The 25,382-nt window shown below is 50.1% G+C and overlaps 13 protein-coding genes across 13 annotated transcripts; 7 read left to right on the top strand and 6 right to left on the bottom strand.

The window, feature by feature from the left end:
* Positions 1 to 191: 191 nt before the first annotated feature.
* VPS52 (Vps52p) lies at positions 192 to 2,511 on the top strand. Its single transcript, XM_019129477.1, has one exon. It carries the CDS (start codon positions 392 to 394, stop codon positions 2,099 to 2,101), a length of 1,710 nt encoding a protein of 569 aa, XP_018983788.1. The 5' UTR covers positions 192 to 391; the 3' UTR covers positions 2,102 to 2,511.
* An 880-nt stretch (positions 2,512 to 3,391) lies between these two features.
* On the top strand, positions 3,392 to 5,152 carry HMI1 (ATP-dependent 3'-5' DNA helicase; the record flags this gene model as incomplete). Its single annotated transcript, XM_019131320.1, has 1 exon — positions 3,392 to 5,152. A coding segment is annotated over one exon (1,761 nt), but the record flags the coding sequence as incomplete, so codon positions are not given.
* A 594-nt stretch (positions 5,153 to 5,746) lies between these two features.
* On the bottom strand, positions 5,747 to 6,394 carry POP3 (Pop3p; the record flags this gene model as incomplete). The annotated part of the gene is made up of 1 exon (XM_019131201.1): positions 5,747 to 6,394. A coding segment is annotated over one exon (648 nt), but the record flags the coding sequence as incomplete, so codon positions are not given.
* Positions 6,395 to 6,646: 252 nt separating this feature from the next.
* BABINDRAFT_162676 (uncharacterized protein) lies at positions 6,647 to 7,349 on the bottom strand. Its single transcript, XM_019129476.1, has one exon. The coding sequence runs from the start codon at positions 7,338 to 7,340 to the stop codon at positions 6,993 to 6,995; it is 348 nt and encodes a 115-aa protein (XP_018983785.1). The 5' UTR covers positions 7,341 to 7,349; the 3' UTR covers positions 6,647 to 6,992.
* Positions 7,350 to 7,987: 638 nt separating this feature from the next.
* On the top strand, positions 7,988 to 9,277 carry GLO3 (ADP-ribosylation factor GTPase-activating protein; the record flags this gene model as incomplete). Its single annotated transcript, XM_019132933.1, has 1 exon — positions 7,988 to 9,277. The coding sequence occupies one exon, from the start codon at positions 7,988 to 7,990 to the stop codon at positions 9,275 to 9,277; it is 1,290 nt and encodes a 429-aa protein (XP_018983784.1).
* Positions 9,278 to 10,122: 845 nt separating this feature from the next.
* BABINDRAFT_24586 (PaaI family thioesterase) lies at positions 10,123 to 10,581 on the top strand (the record flags this gene model as incomplete). Its single annotated transcript, XM_019131334.1, has 1 exon — positions 10,123 to 10,581. A coding segment is annotated over one exon (459 nt), but the record flags the coding sequence as incomplete, so codon positions are not given.
* A 215-nt stretch (positions 10,582 to 10,796) lies between these two features.
* Positions 10,797 to 12,383, bottom strand: BNA4 (kynurenine 3-monooxygenase). The gene has a single exon (XM_019129475.1). The coding sequence runs from the start codon at positions 12,371 to 12,373 to the stop codon at positions 10,970 to 10,972; it is 1,404 nt and encodes a 467-aa protein (XP_018983782.1). The 5' UTR covers positions 12,374 to 12,383; the 3' UTR covers positions 10,797 to 10,969.
* Positions 12,384 to 13,172: 789 nt separating this feature from the next.
* On the top strand, positions 13,173 to 14,731 carry BABINDRAFT_162674 (TauD/TfdA dioxygenase family protein). Its single transcript, XM_019129474.1, has one exon. It carries the CDS (start codon positions 13,401 to 13,403, stop codon positions 14,631 to 14,633), a length of 1,233 nt encoding a protein of 410 aa, XP_018983781.1. The 5' UTR covers positions 13,173 to 13,400; the 3' UTR covers positions 14,634 to 14,731.
* Positions 14,732 to 15,402: 671 nt separating this feature from the next.
* On the top strand, positions 15,403 to 16,191 carry BABINDRAFT_39396 (uncharacterized protein; the record flags this gene model as incomplete). The annotated part of the gene is made up of 1 exon (XM_019131925.1): positions 15,403 to 16,191. The coding sequence occupies one exon, from the start codon at positions 15,403 to 15,405 to the stop codon at positions 16,189 to 16,191; it is 789 nt and encodes a 262-aa protein (XP_018983780.1).
* Positions 16,192 to 17,740: 1,549 nt separating this feature from the next.
* BABINDRAFT_162673 (6-phosphofructo-2-kinase) lies at positions 17,741 to 19,211 on the top strand. The gene has a single exon (XM_019129473.1). It carries the CDS (start codon positions 18,021 to 18,023, stop codon positions 19,152 to 19,154), a length of 1,134 nt encoding a protein of 377 aa, XP_018983779.1. The 5' UTR covers positions 17,741 to 18,020; the 3' UTR covers positions 19,155 to 19,211.
* Positions 19,212 to 19,536: 325 nt separating this feature from the next.
* BABINDRAFT_162672 (cleavage polyadenylation factor subunit) lies at positions 19,537 to 21,204 on the bottom strand. The gene has a single exon (XM_019129472.1). It carries the CDS (start codon positions 21,184 to 21,186, stop codon positions 19,561 to 19,563), a length of 1,626 nt encoding a protein of 541 aa, XP_018983778.1. The 5' UTR covers positions 21,187 to 21,204; the 3' UTR covers positions 19,537 to 19,560.
* Positions 21,205 to 22,149: 945 nt separating this feature from the next.
* Positions 22,150 to 23,052, bottom strand: BABINDRAFT_39176 (PAK family serine/threonine-protein kinase; the record flags this gene model as incomplete). The annotated part of the gene is made up of 1 exon (XM_019131911.1): positions 22,150 to 23,052. A coding segment is annotated over one exon (903 nt), but the record flags the coding sequence as incomplete, so codon positions are not given.
* Positions 23,053 to 23,658: 606 nt separating this feature from the next.
* On the bottom strand, positions 23,659 to 24,498 carry BABINDRAFT_18831 (PH and PBD domain-containing protein; the record flags this gene model as incomplete). Its single annotated transcript, XM_019131204.1, has 1 exon — positions 23,659 to 24,498. A coding segment is annotated over one exon (840 nt), but the record flags the coding sequence as incomplete, so codon positions are not given.
* Between the last annotated feature and the right edge of the window lie 884 nt (positions 24,499 to 25,382).

The following is a 25,382-nucleotide window of genomic DNA, read 5'->3' as shown; positions in this document are numbered from 1 at the left end:
TCACGTTTTGCTAGCGTGTACCTTTACCAAAACTTATACAGAAAGGTCATAAATTTCATAAATTTCATAAAGCTTGCTATCACTTTATACCCAATGTCTTGTCCTACTTCTATTCACCATTTTTACTTTATTATAAATCCTTGATGTCTCCAGAGTTGATCTAGAAGAGTATTATACACTTAAATCTAACTTGTTAGTCCTCTTAGGTATCATCCAAGGGATTTTTTTTTTTGACTTATTCAGAGGACATCTTCACTTCGCTATCACTTTATGCCCTGCCGAAAAGCCGCACTGCCATGGAAATCGCTCCCTGCACGACCACATGCTCAACACTTTAAGTCCAACATAATTAAACATACCACGTCGCATATCTTGCACCATTCCTCATTCAATGTCAGCTGCACACGCCACATTATCCCAGAGGGCCACTCAGGGGACCGGCTCCGTCGACAGTGTGCAAATCTTAAAGGGCTTGCTTCCAAAATACGAGGCCCTAGTCGAAACGCCAGCCAATGCCACAGAGCCCGACACTGACAACGTCACTCGCTTTTTGACTCTCCATGAAACGTCTGTATCTTTAGACGAAACACAATTCCAAGCGGAAGAGGCCAGATTTTCACGCCTCCGACTGCTTGTTGTGGAGTCTCAGGCGAAGCTCATGCCGGTCAGCGCGTACCTCGCGCGCTTCGAGCGCGGCCTCCGCGATATGTCGAAGCAGATGGAAGACTTGCAGTCACGATCGAACAGCCTTTCGCAGTCGCTTGAGTCGGCAAAGAGCTTGGAAGTGCGGCTCGGTCCGATCATTGCCGACATCTCCGTGCCACCAGAGCTCATTAAGGAGATTACGCTTGGCACGGTGAACACCGCGTGGGTCGAGAACATTCGTATCGTGGCGGAGAAAAGCGAAATTTTGCGCCAGCACGATGACAGCGCGGCGCTCAGAGAAGCGCGCGCGGTGTTAGAGCGCCTCACGCTTAAGATCGTGGAGCGAGTGCGCGACTTCTACATCCGACAGATCCGGTTCTTGCGGCGCGGTACAGTGCTGTCCCAGGTGGTGCAAAAGCGGCTCCTCGATATGCGTGAGGCATATACGTTTCTCTATGTGCACCACGAGGCGCTCGCGTTGGAGTTGCGCCAAGCGTACGTGTTCACGATGCGCTGGTACTACAAGGCGCACTTCACGAGCTACTTACACTCGCTCCAAAAGCTCAAGATCCATGCAGTGGATGCAAGCACATTACTAGGTAGTGATGATGGCAGTGACGTGCGCGCAAAGTCCTTTTTTGGCGCTGCGAAGCGGCCCCAGGGCTTATCGGGCATGGACTATGTCACGCTCGGCAAGCGTGCGGGCATTCTCTCGAGTGCAGACCATACGGTACTTTTGGCGCAAATCGCAGAGAACAATCCCATGACCTACTGGATGGAGACGGGCTTCCGCTCGTTCAACTTGGCGGTGGTGGACAACGGTACGGTCGAGTACCTCTTTATGGCGGACTTTTTCCAGCCCGTGTCAACCGAGGCGTTGGAGGGCCTCTTTGGCACTGTCTTCCAGCCCACGTTCCAGCTCGGTGCGCTGTACACGCGCGAGTTACTCGAGTCACACGACGCGTACGGCATCTTGTTGTGCATCCGTGTCTGCCAGGCGCTCGAGCGTGAGTTGCAGTCTCGCCGCGTGCCCGTCATGGAAAACTACTTAAACTTGCAGATGATCACCTTATGGCCACGTTTCCAACAGATTATCGACCAGCACTGCGAAAGTATGCGACGCGCGGCGACGCGTGCCGCGCTGGCACCCTTGTCGGTGGTACCCCACCGGCTCACCCAGCAGTTTGCGTTGTTTCTCCTTGGGTTGACCAAGTTGGCGATTGAGCATGCGGTCGAGCCACTCTCGAACAGTGTCACTCGTTTGCGCAATGACTTCGAGGCGGTCTTGACAAAGATTCTGGCCGGCTTTGGCAGGGCCAGCAACAAAGAGATGTTTTTGTTTAATAACTACTTCTTGATCCTGACGGTGTTGAATGATGCGGAGGGAGCGTTGGCGGCGGAGCAGTGTGAGCATTTCAAGATGTTGACCGATGCGTATACGCCAGGGGCCCGCTAAAACTCCATCAAGGGCCATTTACCAGGAAGAGGGCGCTACTTCGTTGCCTGTTATGGGTTTTGGGCCGAAAGTGAAGCGATCACATAGGGCAATTCATTACGATTTGATGATTATAAAAGCCCTAGGATGAGGGTACACATGTAAATAGATGTGAACATTTCTGAGGACGGCACAGAGGGGGGTGATGCTTGACTGGGTCACGCTTGACTGGGTCACATTTGGTTGGGTCACTTTGATGAGGCTAGAGATAGAAATGTAATGTACGTATCTTCGGGAGACGGTGTGGTGTGAAGGTTGTGTTCTAAGCTATATTAATAAAAGAAAGAATACGCCGTATGAAACTGTAAGCTCACAAATGGGAGCAAGGGAAGCACACTAAATGGATGTGCAACAACCTACAATCGTAACAATTACAGCTTTAAGATTTTCCTGAACCAAACATAACAACACGGGAATAATTTTTAAACCACTTATACACTTTCAACGAATTGTATTTGAAAAACTTAAAGTTTTCTTAATGTCCACTTAATGATAATCTATTACCTCAAAATCGGAAGTCTGAATCGCGCGACGTCTGTTTTTGCCCCGCTAAATGATCTATCGCAAAAAAATACATGCAGGAAGGCATCTCACTAGTATAACCACAGTTATTTTGGTACATCAAATTAACTTTCAAAACCCTCTCAAACTACCTCCACCATACCTTTAATGGAGTCAAACAACGGAAAGCTTGAACTTAAACCAGATTTTTATGATGAGCATGCCGAAACTGGCTTTGTATCGGACGAGGGCCAGTACCTGGAAGACCAGGAATGCGACAGCATGACTGACGATGATCTCTACCTTAGTGACACCTTATACTCGACCAAGGATCCCGCGGCTCTTGAAGAACCGAGTGCAATTGAGGCCGAAACCTCAACGCTAGAGGGAGACACTCAGATTATAGGCGATAGCTTTAAATGTGAGTACGACTCTCTGATGGACGACTCTTTGTATTTCAGCAAAGACACTGAGCCAGAAAAACCTGATTCGGAAGCTAAACAACCACTCCCGGCAGACCCTCAGTCCTTCACCGATCCCAATATCCGAACCTTGATGGCCACCAAGATGGCAGAGCTCATCGCGTTGAAGAAAGCATCGCTGGGCAAGGACGAGGATCTTCATACTGAAGCGGATATCGCGGAAGAGATGATTCATACGTTTGGCAACACCGATAATGACATTTCCCGACTTAACTCTGATTATGGACCGGTAGATTTGAGCTATCCACTCGAGCTCATTCCCTTGGAGTTGAACGTGACAGCAGCGCAACACGAAGTCATCACCTACCCCTGTGTGGCAGGCGAACTCCTAGAGATAGTGGCGGGTCCTGGGTCAGGCAAAACCAAAACGTTGATCGCGCGAATCTCGTATATGATCAACCTGGGAATCACACCGAATGAGATCCTCGTTCTATCGATGACCAACAGGGCGGTGGACGCCTTACGGACCGCGTTAGCGCAGCTAGTCGGCTCTGATTTTGCTGCAAGCGTGAACATCTACACGTTCCATGGCTTTTGTAACAAGCTTCTTCTCGAGCACGGCAAGGATTTTGGCTTGGACCCGTCCTGGCAGATCATTGAGGAAAACGGTTGGCGTACCTTAAACAGCATGGTGGAGGTCCGAAACATCTACTCGCTCCAGAAAGCTGTGAACGAAGCCAGAACCTCCCAGGATGTTGCCGCCATAGCGCGGAAGTTCAAAATATCCTTGAAATCCTTGCAAAAGGTTTTGCGGACGCTAAAACAATCGCATATGAAAACATATGGGGACGTGGCCAGTGAGGCAATCCAGCTTATGACCGAAAATCCCGCCCTATTGAACAATTTCAAATGTGTAGTGGTTGACGAATTCCAAGATGTCTACCCTGCCATCCTTGAAATGGCGGTGGCAATTTCCAAGGGTAAGCATCTAACGATCGCGGGCGATCCACAGCAGGCGATTTACGAGTTTCTTGGGTCTAATCCCGAAACACTATCCACTATCTCCTCACATTTCCCCAACTTTACCATCAAAAGAATCAACTTGGACGTCTGTTTCAGATCTACACCCGAGATTATGAAAGCAGCTGAGCTTGTGGTGAGCGATACGGCCCTGAGAGATGTTGTCAGGGACCCGGGACCACTCCCGGTGCTCCAATTCTTTACGACTGCGGACCAGGAAAGGAGCTTTGTTTGTAGTGAGATCAGGCGGTTGATTGACAACTCCGAGGGGGTCTTGAGGTACAGTGACATTGCAGTCCTATCCAGTACCAACGCTAGTTTGAACAAGATGAAGGAGTCGCTCAGTGGCAGCGGTATCAAGAGCTCCCGCTTGATGACCTCACCCAGCTGGACTGCAAGTAAGGTTGCCCATCTCGTGGATTTGCTTCGTGTATTGCACAACCCCCACACCAACTTTCCGCTTATTTGCGCCCTCAACATGTTGCCCAAAGTGGGCCAAGCCTTGTTGAACAACTTGTACCAATCTTCGTTAGATAGCGATACGTCTTTATGGGACCAACTCGAGCTCTATCTTTGCCAGGAGCCGCTGAAAACTCCGGGAGCTGTTCCCGTGCTCAAACAGTTTGTCGAAACCGTCAAAACTATCATGGCAGGCGAGATCGAGCACGAGGGACCGGTGGGAATCATGGAAGCCTTGCATACGTTGGTAGAGCAGTGTCTGATCAACAAGATCTTTCCCAAGACTGAGACTGGGTACGACCGTACCGAGCTCGAGCTCGAATTGCGCAGCTTCTACGACAGTTTGTGCCAGTTGGAGGAACAGAAGCTGCCAAACGACTCCTTGGTGGACTACTTTCTCAAGCACTACACGGACGGGTTGTCAAAGACAACCGGCGATCAGGTGAACCTCTCCACGATCCATTCTGCGAAGGGGTTGGAGTTCCCCATTGCTTTCGTGTTGGGCCATGGGAGCAGGTGGCAGGCGTTGGAGGAGTCATATGTGGATGAGCCAGGCGAGGTTGAGCGGTTGTTATTTGTGGCCATGACCAGAGCCCGGAACATGTTGTACTTAGGTATGCCCGGTACGTTTCAACTTCGTTCAAAGTTCAATGGCGTGTTTACCAGAAACGTTTCAGAGTTGACGCCGCAGTATGTACAGCGGTTGAAACAAGATTTGGGGAGACTGCGGGGCTATCACATGGCAAGAAAGGTGGTCAGTTCAGGGCTCGCAAGAAGATTGTTACGACTTTAGTACATGAATATGCTATGTTACACCTATACTCATGTACACCATTTTACGGGAAGAGATTGATGAGCCTGAGATCTGATTTTTGTATAAACGTTACGATTATAGGGCAAATCCTTGCGGTAATGGGGGTGGAATGGCACAATTACAGATGATACATATAGATGACAGTGGTGCTGTAGCATCGGCATGTAACGAATACTTCAAAGTGATTTTGTTTATCCGTAGATATTCCTTCGGTGCCAATCCAGTGTAGGCTGAGGCTCTGAACCAGGACTGTATTTCAGTCTCGGTCCATCTGCTCACTGAGGTGGGTTTCAAGGAGTCGACCCCAGCTCACAACAAATCATTATTTACATAACTCCGAGATTCTTAGTAGCATGACATAGACCAACACCCTCATTCTTTCTTCTGGATCTTTTTCTGAACGTTGGTCTTCTTGATGATCGGAGCAGTAGTCTTGAGCACCTTCAAAACCGGCTTGGAAAAAAAATCGACATTTTCCAACCACGGGACCTCCACATCCTCCACGTTCTCGTTGATGATGGCCAATAAGGTGGAAGCACCAGGCATTTCCTTGGTGATGCCTACAATACCTGTATGCGGCTGTCCTGTTGCCTCGGACAACTTCTCCATGCTCCCCCGCGGCAACTGAATGAGCTTTACCTTACGCTCTGGGGAGGACGCCACGTAGGACAATACAGGAAAGTGCTGGGTGATCAAGGAAGGGGAGATCTCAGGCTTGCAAACAAACACCACGCTAAGGGCAGGATAGACAACCTTTGACCTTCCTTTCCCCACTGGGGCTTGCAGCTCTAAGGCTTTCACGGTGGAGTTGAAGCCGATGGTGGCATGCTGAAAGGTCAACGGCGCGCTTGGTTTCAACTCAGGATGGGTCTTTAAATGAGCGTTATGCCGTCCGATTGGCTCGAGAAGCGTACAGAGGATATCTCTGATGTCATGTCCCTGTTGGGGGTCCACTCGTGGCCAGGGCGCCTGGGTGTAGGGGTTGTCGAGCACCGGTTTGAATACCTGGCGTCTCTTGTTTTCTATATCCTTCAAGGAACCGGTAATGCCGTTATCGGTTCTCTTTTTAGAATTGGGAGCACTCATTGCTGAACTTTGAGGGCTAGGGGTGAAAACTTGTCTCCATTTGCATGTATTTAATTTCTAGAAGTTTTTCAACGCGCATATCCGGCGAAAGGATATTACACCCATTCGGGTGCAGATATGGAATTATTAATCTTGGAGTTATACCTAATTAAGGTACAAATATAAATATTCTTCATGAATATATATATGAATGATGGTAAGCACTACAATTTTAACGAATAGCCTGGTAATCTCACAACAGCTTGACTTGGAATTTGATATAGAAGGAGGCACTCGAGGTTTAAAATACAGGCCCGTAAATAACCCCATTCTTTATCCGTCTAACAGCACCTTCAAGTGACGCAGCGGCCAGAACTGTAAGCCATACCAATCTGCTGTCACCTAGTGTTAACTCATATAATTCAGCGATAGAGAATCCATTACACGGATATATACAGCGGCCGATTCAAACAGAATGCTAGCCTTCGTGGAGAAACTTAAAGAGAGTGATCGTAACATCGTGGGCCGGCTGGAGGACCTCTGTGCCTTTCAGTATCCGGACAGCGACCATTTAGTCCTTGGAACTGCAGCACTTGGAGGCACCCTTACCGGCCAAAGAACCCAAATCGAGCTTGGATCCCTTGATAGTGTCATTATCTCCCAACTCAATATCCTTGTGGATATTCAAAGTAAACCTACCGGTCTCATCAGGTATACCCTGAGCAATGTTCTGTCTCACAAACTTGGCAACTTCTTCCAAATGCGCGATTCTCTCTTCAACTGGTTGCTTGCTCTCCTGGGCCATCCCCGCTCTGATGGCATCCCTAGCGCCCTGGAGCATTCTGGCGTCGCCGTTGAAAGCAATTTTGCTAGCTCTGATAGCCGATCTGTAGGCGGAAAGAGCTCTTTGAGTGGACATGGGGGGTGGATAGATGCTGGTAGATGGAGTAAGGATGCTAAACCGTACTGCGCTCTTAAGTTCCAAGGTGATGAAAAACCTCATGCACATGTGACTTGTCACGTGTGGATAGGTGACTCGAGAAGCAGGATCAGAATCTCAGCTAGGGCCAACACAGAATTCGCTGATCGGTAAGACAAAACAAGCTCATGTGGAAATCAAATGAAAGTGTGAGAGTATATATCCCAAGTTCCTTGCCCTTCCACCGCACCGCACCAGAAACCTCCAACCAAAGAGGTTGCGTGCTCGTATACCAAGGCTTCTCCCCTTAAGCTCAGATACACCGTAGACTATCTCTGTCGCTCGAAATTTCGATTTTTATTAGTAAACTAGGCGGGGGGTAAATAGCGAAGCAGCAAAGAATGCTCAAATGATATCACTCGTGGGTACCGTTAGTCCACCTGAGACTGGACCCTCAGCCTGCATATAGTCCTATCTTAGCTCTCGTGGATTTCTGATCAAGTCGTGTGTAGCCCGTGTTTCTATCGGCGCACGCCTTACTCCGAAAATAACAGCAGGGCAATATTGTTTATACGATCTAATCGCGACATAAATCACCGCACAAAAATTATCACTTCCACTCACCCCATACTCATCACACAAACACCATGTCCGAGGAAATGGCCACGCCCGAAGAAATCAACGCTGTCTTTGACAAGTTGAAGAAGCAGGCCTCTAACAAGGTCTGCTTTGACTGTTCCAACAAAAACCCGACCTGGACGTCGGTGCCATTTGCGGTCTTCCTCTGTATCGAGTGCTCTGCCGTGCACCGTAACGCCGGGGTGCACATCACGTTTGTGCGTCTGTCAAATTTGGATAAATGGACGCGCTTGCAATTGCGCGGGATGAAGTGTGGTGGCAACGAAGCCGCTAAGAAGTACTTCATCTCCAACGGTGGGTCGACCTTTTTGAACAAGGATATCGATGCGAAGGACAAGTACACGCTGAGAGTCGCGCTCAACTACAAGGAGAAATTGCAGCAGAGAGCAAAGCTTGACGCCGGCCAGTTCCCAGACCGCGTCGTCGTGGAGGAGGCGGATGACGTGGTTTCTGAGGGTAGCAACGGCAGTGAAGACGACTTTTTCTCCAACTGGGAAAAGCCCATCACTTCAGCCTCGCCGTTGACCTCGAGACCGATCACCCCGAAGTTGGGCGATGCAGAACTCAAGAAGCCCGTCAGGACCACGCGCCAGACGGTGTTGAAGTCTGCGAAGAAGACCAGCATCTTATCGTCGGGCAACGGGCCAAAGAAGACGCGTTTAGGCGCCAAGAAGATTGTTGCAGAGGATATTGACTTTGACGAGGCGGAGAGAACCGCCAAGCAGGAGGCGGAGGACGCCAAAAAGTTGGGCTACAACCCAAAGGAGGTGGAGGTGGTCAAGCCGGTAGTCAAGCCAGCCAGCGCAAGATACGAAACCGACTTCTTCGAGGACGCCGATGAATACTCCGAGCCTGCAGTCGTGGAGACTGCCCAGGTGTTTGCCAAGTTAGGTTTCGGCATGACCGCCGGAGAGAACCCCTCGGAGCCGGCCAAGACCTATGCGGCAGGACCAAAGTACACCGGGAATGTCGCGAACAAGTACGGTACCCAGAAGGGGATTTCGTCGGACGAGTTCTTCGGGCGCAACGCGCACGACTCTGCGCTCCAGGAGGAGGCCAGGTCCAAGTTGCAGTCGTTCAACGGCGCGCAGAGCATCTCCTCGTCGAGCTACTTTGGCAACGAGGAACAGACGAACGAATGGAACCTGTCTAGAGGCGGGAACGACTTGGAGGCGACCGCGAGAGAGTATGCCTCGCGTGCTATGGGAACTGCGAGCGAGGATTTGGAAGTGTTGAAGAATGCCTTAGAGGATGGGGCGACCAAGTTGGGTGGGTATTTGAGGGAGTATCTCCGCTGAGCATGTCGAGTACAGCTTGGCGTACTAAGCCACAGGCCGACAGACTCTATACATCCACATCTTCCGTTCCTCGGCTTAGGCTTCATCCCATACCTCTAGGCAATAGCCTCTATCTGCTCCGGGCCTATTCTCCTTTTGAAGCCCCCTGTAATGGCTCTATTGCTAGGGAAGGCCCTATGGTCCCACCTCCTGTGCCACTCTTAAGGTCTTTAGTTTGTACAATACATGTTTTATGTTAGATTGAACTACGGTGCTGTGTGGCAACCACGTTTAGGAGGAAGTACGATATTAATGCGTTCTCCATGAATAGTTATAGCTGGGGTTCTAGGAAACCGGCTAGCGGTGCAACAATGCAAGTGGAGACACAGTACTGTTATGCGCCAACGCTCAATGCCCGAATAACCCCCCTCAGGCTAATAACACGACCTAGTTTTATCTCAATTTCAATGTCCACTTCCTAAATGATCGCTTAAAACTATTAGATCCGTCTGCAGCTCCCAGCCGAACCCCGCGTGGCGCGCTCAAAACCACCCTACTGTATCTTCCGTATTGATCTGAGACTGCTCTTACACCTCCCGGTTACTCTCTACCGTTCATTTTTCGCACAAATGTCACGAATAATCTTCCGCTCCGTTGCCTCCTCGCTCTGCTTTCTTGGCGGGTACGCGACGTTTGTGACGCCGTGGCCAGAAAACTCTGCGGAGTCCAACGCCATCCCGCTCCACACCCAGTCTGCCGCTGCGTTGAAGTTCTTGAGCGAACACCCCCAGTTTGTGGAACTATCCGAGAGCCATACAGCCGAAACTACGATTGGGAAGCCTTCACTCCTTGAAAAGGTGTTCTACTCCCACCGCATCGCCAAACTCCACCAGGACTACCATGTGGGGATGGGCTTGCTCTACGGACCTAGCAAGTTGGAAATTGACCCGATTCTCTTTATAAACAAGGAGGCTCGTGAGTTGACTAGCTTCTACCACTTGGGGAGCAACCTCGTAGCCGCGGAGGATGGGAAGATCCACAACGGCCTCCTCGCCACGCTTATCGATGAGAGCTTGTGCGTGGCCGGGTTCCCGTACCTTCCCGCGGGCAAGGGTGTCACCGCAAAGTTGTCTATCAACTTCCACAAGCAGATTAAGGGTGATACCACGGTGGTGCTAAACGCAAAAGTTGCGGAGTTGAAGGGGCGCAAGTGCGTCATCCGTGGAACTATTCAAGAGGCAGGCAAGTCAGTGATTTTGGCTGATGCCGAGTGTATCTTGGTCCAGCCAAAATGGTTCAAGTATATCAGCAAGTTACAGATTTTTGAGTAGGTGTTGATATAGTTTTTGTATTAGAGTGTGGAACTAAGGTTGAATGGTGAGATACTAGTATCCATTTGGTCAAGGGTATCGACCTGGAGCTATATAGGATTTTAGCAATATATATATATATGCAAGATTGTTTCCTTGCAGATAACAAATCTAGAGTAGTGAGTATGAAGGTATCAGGGTAATATATAGAAAAGTGCTACGTGAACATTGAACGGGATAACATCAAAAATTCTACTATATACATATATTAACGAGAACCAAAGTCCTGTGCTATATTTTATTTCTTATCAAGTTTGCTATTTACAATTTAGTTGGCTGACGACGACAAAGACCGAAGATTCCACATAGCCTTCGGGACAACTCCCTTAGACCAAACCTTGAATTAACGCTTTCTTTGCAACCACCAACACCCAACGGCAGCAAAAAATCCTCCACCAACAATTCCGTTCACCAACCGGCGCAAAATGCGCTGTTGTCTGGCCTCACGCTTTACAACCTGAGCGTACGGAATGTCACCCCTAAATGACACCATGGTATACAACGGAATCCAGAAGCGCTCACCCAACGCACGCGACAACCACCCGTCAATCTTCTTGCGCAAGAGATAGAGCGGATCGACAACCTTGGACGCCATCTCACGGTAGTTGTTGATAGCAAGATCGCAAATTGCCAACAAGTCCTCGTGTCTGGTCTCGGAGTACTTGTCGAACGCCTTATGGGTGTCAAAACCGCTCTCCTCGAGAAGTTCCATCATCACGCGCACGTCCTCCCAACCGCAGTTCATGCCCTGGCCATAGAATGGCACCATAGAGTGGGCAGCGTCGCCAAGAATGAGTGCCTTGCCCGCCAAGTTGTACGGCTTGCAGCTGGTGCACACAAGTGCACCCCGCGGGTTGGTTGCAAAAGCGCGAACCAACGCATCGCGGCCAATAAGATCAATAGCATCCGGAAAGTTTCTCTCAAACAACTCCAAAACGTCCCTGGAGGCGTCTGGGCCCTCCACAAGGTGATCCGACATATCCCAGTCACCGAAGAAGGTCGAAGTGAAGGAGCCGTTGGTGTTTGCGAGCGCGATCAACATAAAGTCCTTGCGCGGCCAAATGTGCAAGTGATTCTTGTCGATACTGAACTTGTCTGCGCCCACGGCTGGTGGTATGTACAACTCCAAGTACATCTTGCTGATGTATTCCTGGGCAAAGTTCATACGCATATGCTTCTGTAAGTGAAACCGTGTAGCGGAGAAGGCGCCGTCGCAGCCGAGAATGAAATCAAACTCGTGGGGAGCTGTTTCGTCGTTGAAGAACAACGTTGGCTTTTCGCCCATGCCCATGCTGGTCAACTTGTGGTGAAACAACGCCTGAACCCCCACGGCATCGAGCTCATCGAGTAACTTGTTGTTCAAGACCCCACGGTCGATAGAGTTGATTCCTTCGCCGTACAACCCGTACTGCTGACTCTCCTGGCGGCATTCGCCATGAGAATCTTGCTTGTGATGGATCATTCGCCCGTACATCGGGATCATCCCCGCAAGCACGCGCCGCGCCATCTGCGGGTCTATGGCGTTAAGGGCGCGAATACCGCGGTCAGAAACCGCAAGATTGATCGAGCGGAGTTGGCCGGAAGCTTTCTGCAAACGAGGGTCCGGGCGCATTTCAAAAAGCGTCACTTCGTACGCTGGAGCGGCGGGGTTCGTTTTGTCGGCGTTGGCGAGTGCGAGCGCCGCTAGGCAGCCCACAAGTCCAGCGCCCACAATGGCAACTCTTTGGGGTTGACTTTCCAAAGACATGGCCGGATATATGTAAGTGTCCTGTGGTTGGGATCAGAGCAGGAAAGGACGTGAGACAGAGACAGAGCTTAAGTCGGCGGCAAAAGGCGTGATGGAGCCTAATTGCGAAAAAGACGTGTATAGGGCTGAATGCTGCGGCGCGTATCTCCCAACGGTTATTGAACCTGCATCGAGCAACGTGATTTCGCCATGTATTTGGAGCTGGCTAATAAAATAGTGTACGGTATAAGGGGCTACAGTCAATTTGAGTTAGCGGCACTACACTAAATCTGTAACCACTACTCCTTGCTTCCTGATTGTGATGTACGGATCACATCAAATGGGTCACCTCGAGCCAGTAGCTCTTCTTAGGTATAGAATAAGCATTAGCAGCCACTTCGAGCGTGTGAGTAAGGGTCGGTTGGAATGCACATTATTTAGCCTATGAAAAAGTAGCTGTATCGCGGAAAACCTAAACAGATATTAATGCTTACCAGTTTAAACATTTCTAGGTAACAAATACTTTACGCACCAAAATCCCTCGGAGTATCCAAGTCCTATTCTCGTCACCTTCAGAGTTTCAATTCCAGATGTATAATAATGATATCATTTAATCTACAAACATCATCGTAGGATTCTATCCAACCAGTCGGATGATATTTAGCATCCTATCGTAAACCTCCGTCTCTGTAAGTATTGCAAACTGTGGAGAAACTTAACGGTTGCAATTTTCTGTAGGGCTGGCGTGCTGCATGGCCTGCATAACTGATACCATACTATGGCGCGCTAATCAAGACCTCCAGATACCATGCCCCGGTTACGGAATACCCACCTATTGCAACCTACCACAGTTTAGAAACCCTATTTATCCGAGGCTTAACCGGCTCGAGGCTAATTTGTCAGCAAATACCTCATCTAGGTAAACTCTAGTCCTAGACTCCGATAACCAAACTTTTAACACAGCAGGGCTCCCGAAATATATAAGGGTCATGGGTTCCATTTTCTCTCCAGTATTAAAGGTCAATATTCAAGCTAAACACGATAAAATATGTCTCCCCCAACTGCCACTGAGGATGTTATTGTTTCTTTAAAGGCGACCAATCTTGACGCCATCACCGACAACGGTGGACAGATCCTTGTCGACTTGAAGAAGGGAAAGCCGAAGGGCGGTCGCTCTCCTTTAGCACACCTCCTTCCTCCTACCACGCTTGCCCGGTTTGAGAAGTATGGAATCGATGTGAGCCAGGGCTACCCTGAAGTTCCTCCCCAAGAAAAGATCCCAACTTTCCTAGATGAAGCGTTTGCGGTCAGGAACGAAGGCTACCCTTATGTCGATCGCGGAAAAAATGCTGATCCGGAAAAGAAGGCTTTGTTTGGCGCTGCTACGGAAGTTATCCATCTCACCAAGCACATTGGTACCGAAATCGTGGGCTTGCAGTTGCAAGCTTTGACCAACCAGCAACGAGATGAGTTGGCGTTGTTGATTGCTGAAAGAGTTGTGGTGTTTTTCCGTGATCAAGATTTGTCTCCGCAGAAACAATTGGAGTTGGGCGAATACTACGGTCAGGTAGAGAAGCATCCACAGGCTCAACATCTTCCGGGCCACGATGGCATCACCATTATCTGGCCAGAGCTTTTCCTGCAATTGGGAATCAGCAGCACCTTTAAGCAATCCAAAACTACTGCCAGATGGCACACGGACTTGACCCACGAACACCAGCCGGCTGGGATCACTCATCTTCACAACGACGCTATCCCGAAAGTCGGTGGTGACACGGTGTGGGCTTCGGGATACGCCGCTTTTGACAAGTTGTCCCCTGCGTTGCAGGAGTTTTTGGAGGGAAAGACCGCAATTTTCAAGTCTGCCCACACCTACTTTGACAGAAACGACCCATTGAACGGAAAGAAGCAGGTTGAAAGAGAGCACCCAATTATCAGGACGCATCCTACCACTGGCTGGAAGTCTCTTTTCGTTAACCGTACCTACACCGACAGAATTGTTGGATTAGAGCCGGGTGAGTCGGAGGTGATTTTGGAGTACTTGTTTGGAGTGTTTGAGAAGAACTTGGATATTCAGGTTCGTTTCAACTGGAAGCCAACCAAGGCTGATTTGGGTACCTCTGCCTTGTGGGACAACAGAATCTCCCAGCATAATGCCATTTGGGACTACGAAAACAGCGAGCCTCGCCATGGCACCCGTGTCACTTCATTGGGTGAACTTCCGTTTTACGACTCAGAATCCAAGTCACAGCGTCAAAGTTTAGGGTTGTCGCTCGTGTAAACCTGGATATTTTTCGTTTGAGAGTTCTTTCCTGTTTGAACAACAGGTTGAGCCCAAATATGTTTTATTTTCGTATTTCAATTAAAGGTTCTTTCTTAAAACCGTGCTGTAGTTGTATTACGCAATTGATGAGACTTATAGGATCACAGGGGTTGTTATATATGCAGACCCTATGAAAGCATTTTCTAGGGCTGACGTGGATATGTATTCCCCTCACACTCAGCTGTGTATATGGGTAACTGCCAGGAATCCGCAGGGGGCTTCGGATCCAGTATCCGACTCAACGATACCTAATATGTACGGTATCTATAATTTAAATCATCCCCACGCTTATACTGTGATCTGCCGTGGGGCAGTTACAATTGTATCACCTAATACCCCTCGCTACATCTGCATGGTAGCACAGATGCATATAACACGTGATCTATCAGCACCGTTACGTATGCGCATGCAGCGTTATTGGGTATACTCCCAGAACCTCTCCCCCAAGAAACTCACAATGGATGAGCGGAAGCGCTTTGGTACTGTCAGACGATCTAGACCTTTCAGAGAAACGCTAATTTAAGACTCCATACTTTCTTCTCAGACTGATAGTTCACCTTTTTTAGCGTCATCGGAGTAACAACTTCCCGATGCATGATCAAACCCCTATGAGGTTAGCCCCTGGATCGCCCCACTTTTTTTTTTTTTCTATATAAAACCAAAATAATCTTTCCCTTTCCTTAGACTTACAAAAGTATTCCTTTTACTTAATACATCAACATCTGATATGTCCATCTCCCGTCCAGCAGTATTAATCTCTGGTGCAGCCCAAGGTATCGGCCGTGCCATTGCAGTCCAGCTCGCCACCGACGGCATGAACGTTGCCATTGCGGACTTGCCTTTCCAAGAAGCAAAAGCCCTTGAGCTCAAACTGGAGCTCGAGTCAAAGTATGGTGTCCATGCAATCTGGGTTGAGTTGGACGTTGCGTCCAGAGAGCAGACAAAAGCGGCCATTGAGGCCACCGAACGGGCATTTGGTCGGTTCGACATTATCGTCAACAACGCAGGGATTGCCCAGGTCGATTCTGTGGTGAATCACACCGAAGAAGCCGCCAGAAAGATCTACGATATCAACGTCTTGGGGACGTTGTGGGGTATCCAGGAGGCCGCCAAGAAGTTCAAGGCGAATAAGACTCCGGGAAAGATCATCTGTGCGTGTTCTATTGCTTCCCACAAGGGTATGCCATACTTGGGGGTCTACTCGTCCACCAAGTTTGCCGTCAAGGGTTTGGTTCAGGCTGCGGCGCAGGAATTAGCCACGGATAAGATCACCGTGAATGGATATTGCCCGGGGATTGTGTTAACCCCAATGTGGGACTTGATTGACCGCAAGATCTGCGAGGCCAGCGGCGAGCCGGTCGGGACGGCTTTGAAAAAGAGTATCGAAGGGATTGCCTTAGGAAGAGGTCAGGAGCCGGAAGATGTGGCTGGATTGGTATCTTTCTTGGCCAGTGACAAGAGCAATTATATAACTGGACAGGCCATCGTCTCTGACGGGGGCATTGTTTACCCATAATCTATGCCATATTTATAGCTGTATCATTAGCCCTTCCATACGACTATTTTGAGTTTCCTTGAAATAAAAAAAAAAAAAAAAAACATACTGTAGACGGAAGCGGCCACCGCCGAATGTCCTTCTGTGTCGCGTGCTTCTATATGTAGTGGAATATTGAATCGAGTAATGACCAGAAGCTATCCAGATGCCTAAATAGAAAACTAGCCCCCAAAAGTATTATTTAATAACCTTATCTAAATCAAGTCTGTAATAATTACCACGATTATGTTAATGACATTTAACCTAGACGTTATTCCTTAAGTTCCCATAGTTCAGCCCTTAAGCCCCTCCCTCAATAAACATATGCAGTGTTACAACAGTATAAAGCAAGCACTTCACTGGCTGCCGGGGAAATTTGAGTCAACTTTCCGATTCCCTGTCACCCACAACTCTCTCTCCCTCGTGTTATACCGGTGAATTTGATGTATTTATTTTGCGCTTCCGAAACGGCCATGAACTTTTAGTACCCGGCATTGCCCTACCGGTTAAAACCCAAAATACTCGGAGCAAAATGTGCCAACTTAAATATGTGCAACATGACATCATCTCGTGTGAAACTCCGAATGACGGCTTGGCGGACACCGCCGACCGAGCACACTACCTCGTCACTGTGGGTTAATATCTATTAACTCGCTGACGAATCACGGGTGTCTAATCTGATTCATACTCTACCAAATCTGACAGAGGACGCCTGTAGTTTACAGGGCGTATTTATTTATGGTTGTGACGCCTCCGAATCCTGCGCAATATGCACAGCCTCTTCGGTAAACAGTATCCGTCTCAGTGCACTGCACCTCACAGATAAGACATTTCCAGCCCAAAAAGATCCATCAAAATGTCTTCTGTTGGCGGGGTTATCCGTCGTTATAAAGGCCAATCCCCGAGCAATGACGCGGGTAGTGGCTCACCGAGATTTGCCCTCCCTGCATGTATGCCAGATTCGGGTACGAGCCGTGTTTTCCGGCATGGTTCTTGTGGTTCGGGACCCAGTGCGTTGCATGACGCCCCCGCAGATGTATGGCTAGTGGTGACCACGCGCCGATGCAATGATAGCATTTTCACGGCACTGCAACGTTGCAATGGATGACCGAGGTAATTCCAGGCATCTCATTGCTTCGTAGCTGCCGTATAGTGGAAAAGCAGTGCGGCAAAAATCTGGAGAGGATGGAGACCTTAACGTATATTTAGATTTTATTGCTCCGCCAGGGTCTTTTCAAAAAATATTGTTGGGCCTTCTTATCTTTAGCAGAACGATGTTGTTCACTGTGTAGATTGTCAAAAGATGTACCCCTCACGGATGACACCGTGGCGGCTCCCCGCCGCCCAAACGGTGCAGGTGTGAACGCAAGAGGGGAATATCTCCCGATCTGGCTGCATGCATAATGTTCCTAAGAATTTGCGCCAAAAAGAAACTCGAGGTTTTTCCGTGCTAGCAAACTTTTGCCGGTTTTATGCACGCGTATGCGGAACGAAACACAGCGGCGTAACCCAAACCTCGATACTCAACCCAGCCATGGCTAAGACCCAGATATATAAACACCGGTTCCCAACGAAAACGTGTTGACAGAACCATATCGGGTCTAGTCGAGGTTAATTAATAACTTAAATTTTGGACACTCACAGGAACGTCCCAACAGAACACTTTCTTGCTTCCGGTTACAAATACATGGAAGTCCCACGAACTTTTGCTTTTGAGCCGTCCCTCGATTTACCAAAACACTACGATTCAGTCACCGATATACAGGCTTATGACTGATAATATTCCTAGCCCCATACCCCTAGATAGCCCCATGCCTCTCAAACCCCGAGATAACTCCCAGCCGCCATGTCATAACGGTTCCACTCCCCACTTTAATGCCAGCTCGGCAGACCCCGAGAGCCGCCATGTCTCGTTCGTAGACTTGCCTGAGTCCATCCGCCGGAAGGATCTCGCGGTAAGCTCTTTTCTCAACCGCTCTTTCTCCGACCACTCCATTAAGTCTGAGTGCATTTCCCCGATCAACTCGTATGAAGATATCCGTTTGCAGATGACTCGTACCGGCTCCTCCGTCCACCGAGAGGCAGAGATATGCCTGGGGCCCCTTGAGTCGCGGCCCGAGTCAGACTCGGCTCGGAAGTACGTGATTATCCTTGTTGGACTCCCAGCGTCCGGCAAGTCGTCTTTCGTCAGATCCTTCATCAAGTACGTGGGCGACATTTCGGACTACCGCGCGGCATCGTACAACGCGGGCGTGGCGCGCCGCCAGTTCTTCAACACTTCCGCGCCTGCGACAAGCGCCGCTTCATGCCAGACCCACGAGCTTTTCGACCCAAAGAACGTGGAGGGTACGCGCCAGCGGGACTGCTGGGCACAGCAGACATTGCGCCAGCTCTTGCACGAGCTCCTCACAAACGAACAGGACATTGGGATCTTTGACGCGACAAACACGACGCGCGAGCGCCGTACGAGCATCGTGCGCGAGATCCGTGAGTTTCAGCGCGAGTCACCGCGCGCGTACTCGGTCACGCCCATCTTTCTCTCGGTCACACTCTCGCTGCCGAAGTACCTCCTCTATAATATCGGCCAGAAGGCACACAACGAGGACTACAAGAACGAGGCCTGCACCGAGCAGGCGGTGCGCGACTTTGCGCTCCGCTACGAGAATTACTGCTCGGTGTATCAGCCATTCTCTGACGCAGAGCAAACCCAACTTGCCGACTCACAGGGCTCAATCGGCCAAGTCTCTATTGACAACCTCGGTGAGGAGTGCTACTTCCGGATGGATGGAAAAGCCGAAACGGACGATGTGTGGCAAATCTTGCAGTTCTTTGCGAGTAACTATCAAATAATGGCGGGCGCGGCCTACGCGCAAAAGGTGGACCGCTTCGTCGGAACCCCCGCGCACCTGATGGTGCAGCGGATAGTGAATAGCTGTTCGCTTTAATGACTTATGAGTTTTTGTTAATATTAGATTTGGTTTGGTGGGTGCGTGTGCCCGAATAGATTTTTCTTGAATGATGTGTAGGATAAGAGACCGGGAGATGTGTGTAATCGAAGATGGCCCAACCAGATGGCGTGGCATCAGTACAATCTTGATACAGATCTTGAAGTTAGCTTCAAAATGGGGGGATTTTTTTTTATTTTATTTTTTTTTTTGATTGGCTAGCCAACATATGTCTGGCTCCGTTAACACAACACCTTTGGTATGCCGTAAACGGCTTATATATGGCTACATTATCAAAGTTCCCTATGTATATTGTAAATCACCTACGGATAATCAACAATGCCTTCTCTGGCCTAAATATTACAATAATCTACAACCAAAACACGTATATCCTATGCATTATCAACTATCTCAACCCAGGCAACCCACTGCCCCCCAATCCGGGCAATCCACTTCCTCCCAATCCTGGTAAGGCATTGTTCATACCAGCATTGTTCCCGTTAACCTCCTCCTCTCCTGTGGTTGTGTCCTGAAAGTTCTCGCCCAACCCGGGAATGCCCATGAAGTTAGTGCTCGAATTGGCATTCAAACTCAAGCCAGGGAGACCCGGGAGACCTGGCAACGCCTGGTTGCGTGCACCAAGTGGCGTGTTGTTCGATGCGGAAGCAGACGGATCGGCCCTCTCGGTCTGCCCCGCCGAGGCAGTGCCGGCGGAGCTGGCATTATTCCCGTTGTTAACCCCGTAGTACCACGCTCCGACCTTATCATTCGTGTAGGTCGCATCAAGGAATGCCAAGGGATCGTTGGGTCTGGAGCGGCACCAGAAGCGCGCGGAGCGGTCGGCGCCAGCAGAGCAAAGCAAATGACCGAGCGGATGGTACTCCAACGTATGGACGGCCTTTTCGTGGGCGTAGGGGATCTCGTGGAAAGGGGTGATGGACGCTTCAGGGGTCGAGCCCAGACCGTTAAAGCTGCTCTGGGGGTTGGAAACAATCTTCTCGGGTACCGTCGTGTCTAACATGTAGTGCGAGATAGAGCCATCATAAGTGGCGGTCGTCAACATGTTAGAGTGTACAGGATGCCACGCAAGCGAGGACAAATCGCTTTCATTTCCCCGAAGCACGAGGAGATCCTTCATCGTGCGCAAGTCAAAGACTCGCGTGGACCGATCTCTGGAGACTGACGCTAGGAGCCGCTGGGTCCCGGTCTTCTGGAACCGCGTCTTGGTGACGGTATGCTTGAAACCGTGGATGGTGGTGATACACGCGGCCTGACGCGGGTCCCACAACTTAAGCAAGTTGTCCTTGGAGCCTGACACTATAAGACCGAGATTTGCGTGCCAATCGGCAGACTTGACATCCCAGTGGTGGCCCGCGAGTGTGCGCTCCTCCTGACCCGTGTGGAAACTCCAGATCTTCATCGTGCTGTCGTCAGACGCGGTGAGAAACTTGGAATCGTTTGGCGAGAACGCAATGTCCCGGATCCCGTCGCCATGTGCGTTGATGATGTTTACGTTGTTAAAATTGGGCTGCCAGAACTTGACTGTCCCTTCCTGGTCCCCGGAGAGAAGCCAGTCGTCGTTGTGCGAGTACGATAGAGAAAAGATTGCCAGGTCATGCGCCTGCATGATGGTCTCGAAGTTGAAAGTCATCCCATTCCAGAGCGTGAACTCACCACTGTGACTCGCTACAAGAAGGCGTCGCCCTTCTGGTGTCCATTTGACTGCGTGAATCGCGTGTTTCGCCTTGTTCGCGCTGAGGTGTGCAAACTTTGTCGGCGTGTCCATCGCGGCATTACGTTTCGATGCCAATGGTGGCAACATATCTATCGCATAGGTTGCCTCGGGTCTGATTTTCCCCACCCGCTGGGACTTTCCGATGGCTTTCTGGAGAAACCAACGGCCCATGGGATTCCCGTGGTCCACTGTCCGCCGATGCGCCGTCTTTTTCATCTGCGACGCCAACTGCTGTTCCATGTTTTGGTTGTAATTGCGGTCCTCATAGTTGGGATTCTGGTATCTCTGGCGATTCATAGTGGGGGGTGAGGAAGGGTACTAGACTGAGAGAGTTATACTTAGCGGTTGGAAGAGTTTTTACAAGTATATCTAGTTGGTCGTGTGGACACCGAAGGTAACGCGAAACGCGAAGCGCGAAACGCGGTGAACAGCTGACGTTTAGTTTCTGTCGTCCTGGCACGCTTGAAATTGGCGGTAATACAGCAATGGTTAGTGGATAAGGGGTGTGTAAAGTAAAAGGATCTTGGCTTTTATAGATTTAGAGAATAGTTAGCTGTGGCAACTAGCTGACCCCTGATGAATACCCATAAAAGTATCCATTATCTGTGCATGAAATCATGGGTAAGTTACTTCGGTATAGGTTCCACACATAAGCTTAAAATTTCGTATTTTCAGTAAAGGTTTGTCTTGTAAAGATATTCCGATATATAAACCCAGCATTTTCATACTTCCGAAAGTAAATTCCTAATATTCAGAGCTCAAAGGCTTCCTCTAGGCATCTCCGTTAAGCGTCCGGCTCCAGTGTCAGTGTTTGCCTCATACACAATCGCCGTTCTACAAGCATATCGTGTAAGCTATATTGTTTTCGGAGGAAAGGCCAGGGAAAAGGAAGCAAAGGTAAAATATAAACCAAGTTTGAAAAGAAATGCGCATGCGCATATAAACCCTTAGGAACACTGAGGAGAAAGAATATGAATAAAAGCTAGAAGAATGGTGGAAAGTAGAAAGGGATGGAACAGGATACAGTGATCCCATCAATGGTGTGAAAATATAAACGTAGGGAATGGGTGAAAAAAACACCAGTCACAGAGGAATTCCAAGGGGAAATTCAGTAACCACAATAGTTAAAGATTGTCAGGGTGCAGAAATACGCGCAAAAAGTCATGAGGCAAAAAAAGCATTTAAAGCAAAACTCACCCAGCAGCCAATGAGATACCGATCTAGGTAGGACATTCACCTATCAATCACTTCGGAGGGATTCTACAACTCCGCCTCCTCTGCAATCTTCCACTCCAACAACCCGGACAACTCCGAGATCGGACAGGCCTTCGCCAAGAACGAATGCCGCGCCAACTCCTCGGTCTTTGCCCTGTACCGCACATCCACACACAAACAAATCGACAAGAACTTTTTGATATCGTCCGACAACTGCTCTGGGTGCTTCAACTTCGGCGTCCCGTTCGTGGCAATCAAGTACAACGCCTTTAATGGCTCCTCGTTCAAGTACGGTGGCTCGCCCTCGATCATCTCGATGGTCATGATCCCTAAGGACCACACATCCACCTTTTCGTCGTACTCCTTCTGTTTGACCACCTCAGGCGCCATCCAGTACGGTGTACCAACCATGGTGGCACGCTTCGTGCGCTGGTCCGTCAATTTCGCACAGAAGCCAAAGTCCGTGATCTTCACATTCCCGCGCGCATCAAGCAACACGTTATCGGACTTGATGTCGCGGTGAATAATGTGCTTCTCGTGCAAGTGCTGCAAACCCTTGGTGGTCTCGAAACAGATGCACGCGATCTGTCTCTCCGTGAGGTGGCGGTTATTCTCGATGATATCGGTCAACGAGCCCCCCTCCATGTACTCCATTACGACCCACAAGTCAGAGTTGCCGCGGAGATATGCCTCGAGGAAGTTGACAATGTTGTCGTGGTGGCTGTCCTTCATTACAAGGATCTCGTTGATGATGAGCTCCTTGCGCGGTTGCGCTGCAAGGTCCATCTGCTTCACCGCAACCTTCTCGCCACCGCGTTTCAACGCGCGCGCAAGGTATACGCTCCCGGATGCGCCCTGGCCTGCTTTCTTGAGCACCTGGAAGTACGGTGTCGGGTCCGAGCTGCTTACCACCGTGCGCAACTTTGCGAGAATCTGTGCATCCGTGAGATTAGACGAGCGGCTCTTGGTCTTTTTAGTGCTGTTCAGTGTCTGGTTCGCCGAAAGCGCTGCTGCTGTAGCTGCAGACGCCGCCGCAGCAGCAGCTACCGATGGAGCCTGGTCCGGCTTCGGGTGTCTTTCCTGCGACGGACGTCGTGGCTGGACGGCATTTTTAATGTAAGGGTTCGGAATAGCTGCCGGGGCCTTGCGGTCCGGGAAACTGGGGCCGTATGCCTTTGGCTGGTACCGGGCCGATGAACTCTGGGAGGTTTGCGGGTTCTGGGATGGGTGAGGCTTGTGAGATAATGAAACCTGGGATGACGGAGAATTTGACAACGGAAGGTTCGACGAATTCTGGGAGGGAGGTGGAATCCGCGGAGGCTGGCTGCGTGCCGGCGATGTTTGATCTGGTCTCTGGTAGTTCTGTGGGACGTTTAACGGCTTGACATCTGACACATGGCGCGGTGATTGCCGGCTGTCCGGCACGGCCGCTGGAGGCCGCGGGGCCCGTCTCTGAGGAATCAAGCCAGGTTTCTCCGCCTCGGGCAGCTCCTGTTTCATCGAATACGGCACGACAGCTGGAGGGGCAGAGTCGTTGGAGGGTGTAGGAAGCGGTGGGATTGACGTTGGGTGATTCGTGGCCGCAGGAGTGATAGGCGTGAGGTTTTTGTAGCCCTGCGGGACCGGTGGCGCCGCACGCATAGGCTTGTACATATCTTCGGTCTTGGTCAGGTTCTCCGCCGGGGCCTTGCTGCCGAAGACATCGCTGCCAGCACGTTCGGCTTCGTGGGGGCCGTTTCGCGTCGGCGGCGCGGTACTAGAGCTGCTGTGACCGAGGCTGGCGACCTGCGGCATGTTAGGCGAGTTCTGGGCACTGGCACCATTAATGTCCGAGTAGAACTCCAACACCTCGATGACGGCGACGGGGTCTCGCGACCAGTCCTCGTTGGTGATGTGCGAGTGCTGCAACAAGCGCTTCCAGTTGTCGGGTAAGCCGATAAACGCGCCAGACGCGGGATCGAAACCTACGTGGACCTTGTGGGTGAAGTTGGTGGGCTGTGACACGGCCGAAGAAGACGAGCCCACAGAGTAGGCCGCAGGACTGGAGTGCAAGAACGTGCACTTGGCGAACATCGCGTCGAGCCAACCGTATAACTCGTCTTCGGTCTTCACTGACACGTAGAAGGACTTGTCGTTTTTGCGCAGCAACTCGAAGCAGAACGAACGCAACTGGACACGCGTGAGATTCGTGATGGTTGTGAGCGGCACCGACATCGATAGCTCCTTCTTGCGCGCAGAGTCCACGTGGACCGCGCTGACGTCGGACTTGTAGAGGTTGAGGTGGCGGTCCTCCAAAACCATGAATTTTTTGTTCCACTTGAAGGACATGAAGGACGAGCCTTCATCCTTGGTTTGGATCCAGCCTTGCTGGGGTTTGACGGAGGAAGATGTGAGCGACATGCCCTGCATTTTAGCCGATGGCGGCTGAGGCGCCTTTCCGGGGTTGCTAAACGCCTCTTTGGAGTAGGGATTGGAATACATGGTGAATCACTAAAGAAATCACTGAGCAGGGTAGTGTGAGGAACAATCAAGAATCGCTGGGTGAATTACCAAGCAAAATGGTGTGATGGTCTGGGAGTCACCTAGTGAAGGGATAAGCTGAGTATAAAGGAATGGGCAAAGACCAAATGGTGAGAAACGGTCAAACGGGATGAAGCAACCGATAGGCAATGGTATACGCAGTTGTTCTAGTGGGGGAGGCTAACGAAAAATCAAGTGGATACTTGGTCAAATAAAGCGAGTAGCGGCGATTGGTCGGCGATTAATGTCAGCTCAATGCAGCAGTTGATCAGCAAAAAGGAGGAGTTTGCGAAAATAATGTTAGGGCAATAATCCGCTAAGGCAATGCCTGGCTAGTCAAAGAAATCTGATAGGGAGAAGGTAGTCAGTGGTAAGCCAATAGGACGGAGACAGCTAATTGATAAAGCTAAGGGTACCGGAAAAAGCTGGTGGATGAGAACTGAAACTACTGATAAAGGTTGTGCTTGGAGCGAAACAATAGCGGGAACGGCTGAATCAACGGAGGGTGAGCGGGTAACGGCAGAAGCGATAGGTGAGGTTAGTGAAGCAGACACTGGACAAATAGATAGCCAGATGGAGCGTGGTGAAAATGTGCAAGTGGTGCAGCTGAATATGTAACACTCTGGCAAACCGGTTCTAACAAATATCTCGTGACAGAGCGCACCGGTTTCAAATTCATCTTTGAGACTGGTGATTAGTTCAGGTGCGCGTGTACTCTCTGCGGGTCGTGTGGTGGCCAGCGAGTGCGCCATTACATA

Source organism: Babjeviella inositovora (assembly GCF_001661335.1).
Source record: "Babjeviella inositovora NRRL Y-12698 unplaced genomic scaffold BABINscaffold_10, whole genome shotgun sequence".
In the NCBI taxonomy this organism is placed as follows: Eukaryota; Fungi; Ascomycota; class Pichiomycetes; order Serinales; genus Babjeviella; species Babjeviella inositovora.
The sequence above is the reverse complement of the archived record's forward strand: the minus strand, read 5'-3'. Positions and strand labels throughout refer to the sequence as shown.

Bases quoted from the DNA above. Each gene is read 5' to 3' on its own strand.
- BABINDRAFT_162673 (XM_019129473.1), top strand. From the start codon at position 18,021: ATGCCTCTCAAACCCCGAGATAACTCCCAGCCGCCATGTCATAACGGT.
- VPS52 (XM_019129477.1), top strand. From the start codon at position 392: ATGTCAGCTGCACACGCCACATTATCCCAGAGGGCCACTCAGGGGACC.
- BNA4 (XM_019129475.1), bottom strand. From the start codon at position 12,373: ATGTCTTTGGAAAGTCAACCCCAAAGAGTTGCCATTGTGGGCGCTGGA.
- BABINDRAFT_162676 (XM_019129476.1), bottom strand. From the start codon at position 7,340: ATGTCCACTCAAAGAGCTCTTTCCGCCTACAGATCGGCTATCAGAGCT.
- BABINDRAFT_162672 (XM_019129472.1), bottom strand. From the start codon at position 21,186: ATGAATCGCCAGAGATACCAGAATCCCAACTATGAGGACCGCAATTAC.
- BABINDRAFT_162674 (XM_019129474.1), top strand. From the start codon at position 13,401: ATGTCTCCCCCAACTGCCACTGAGGATGTTATTGTTTCTTTAAAGGCG.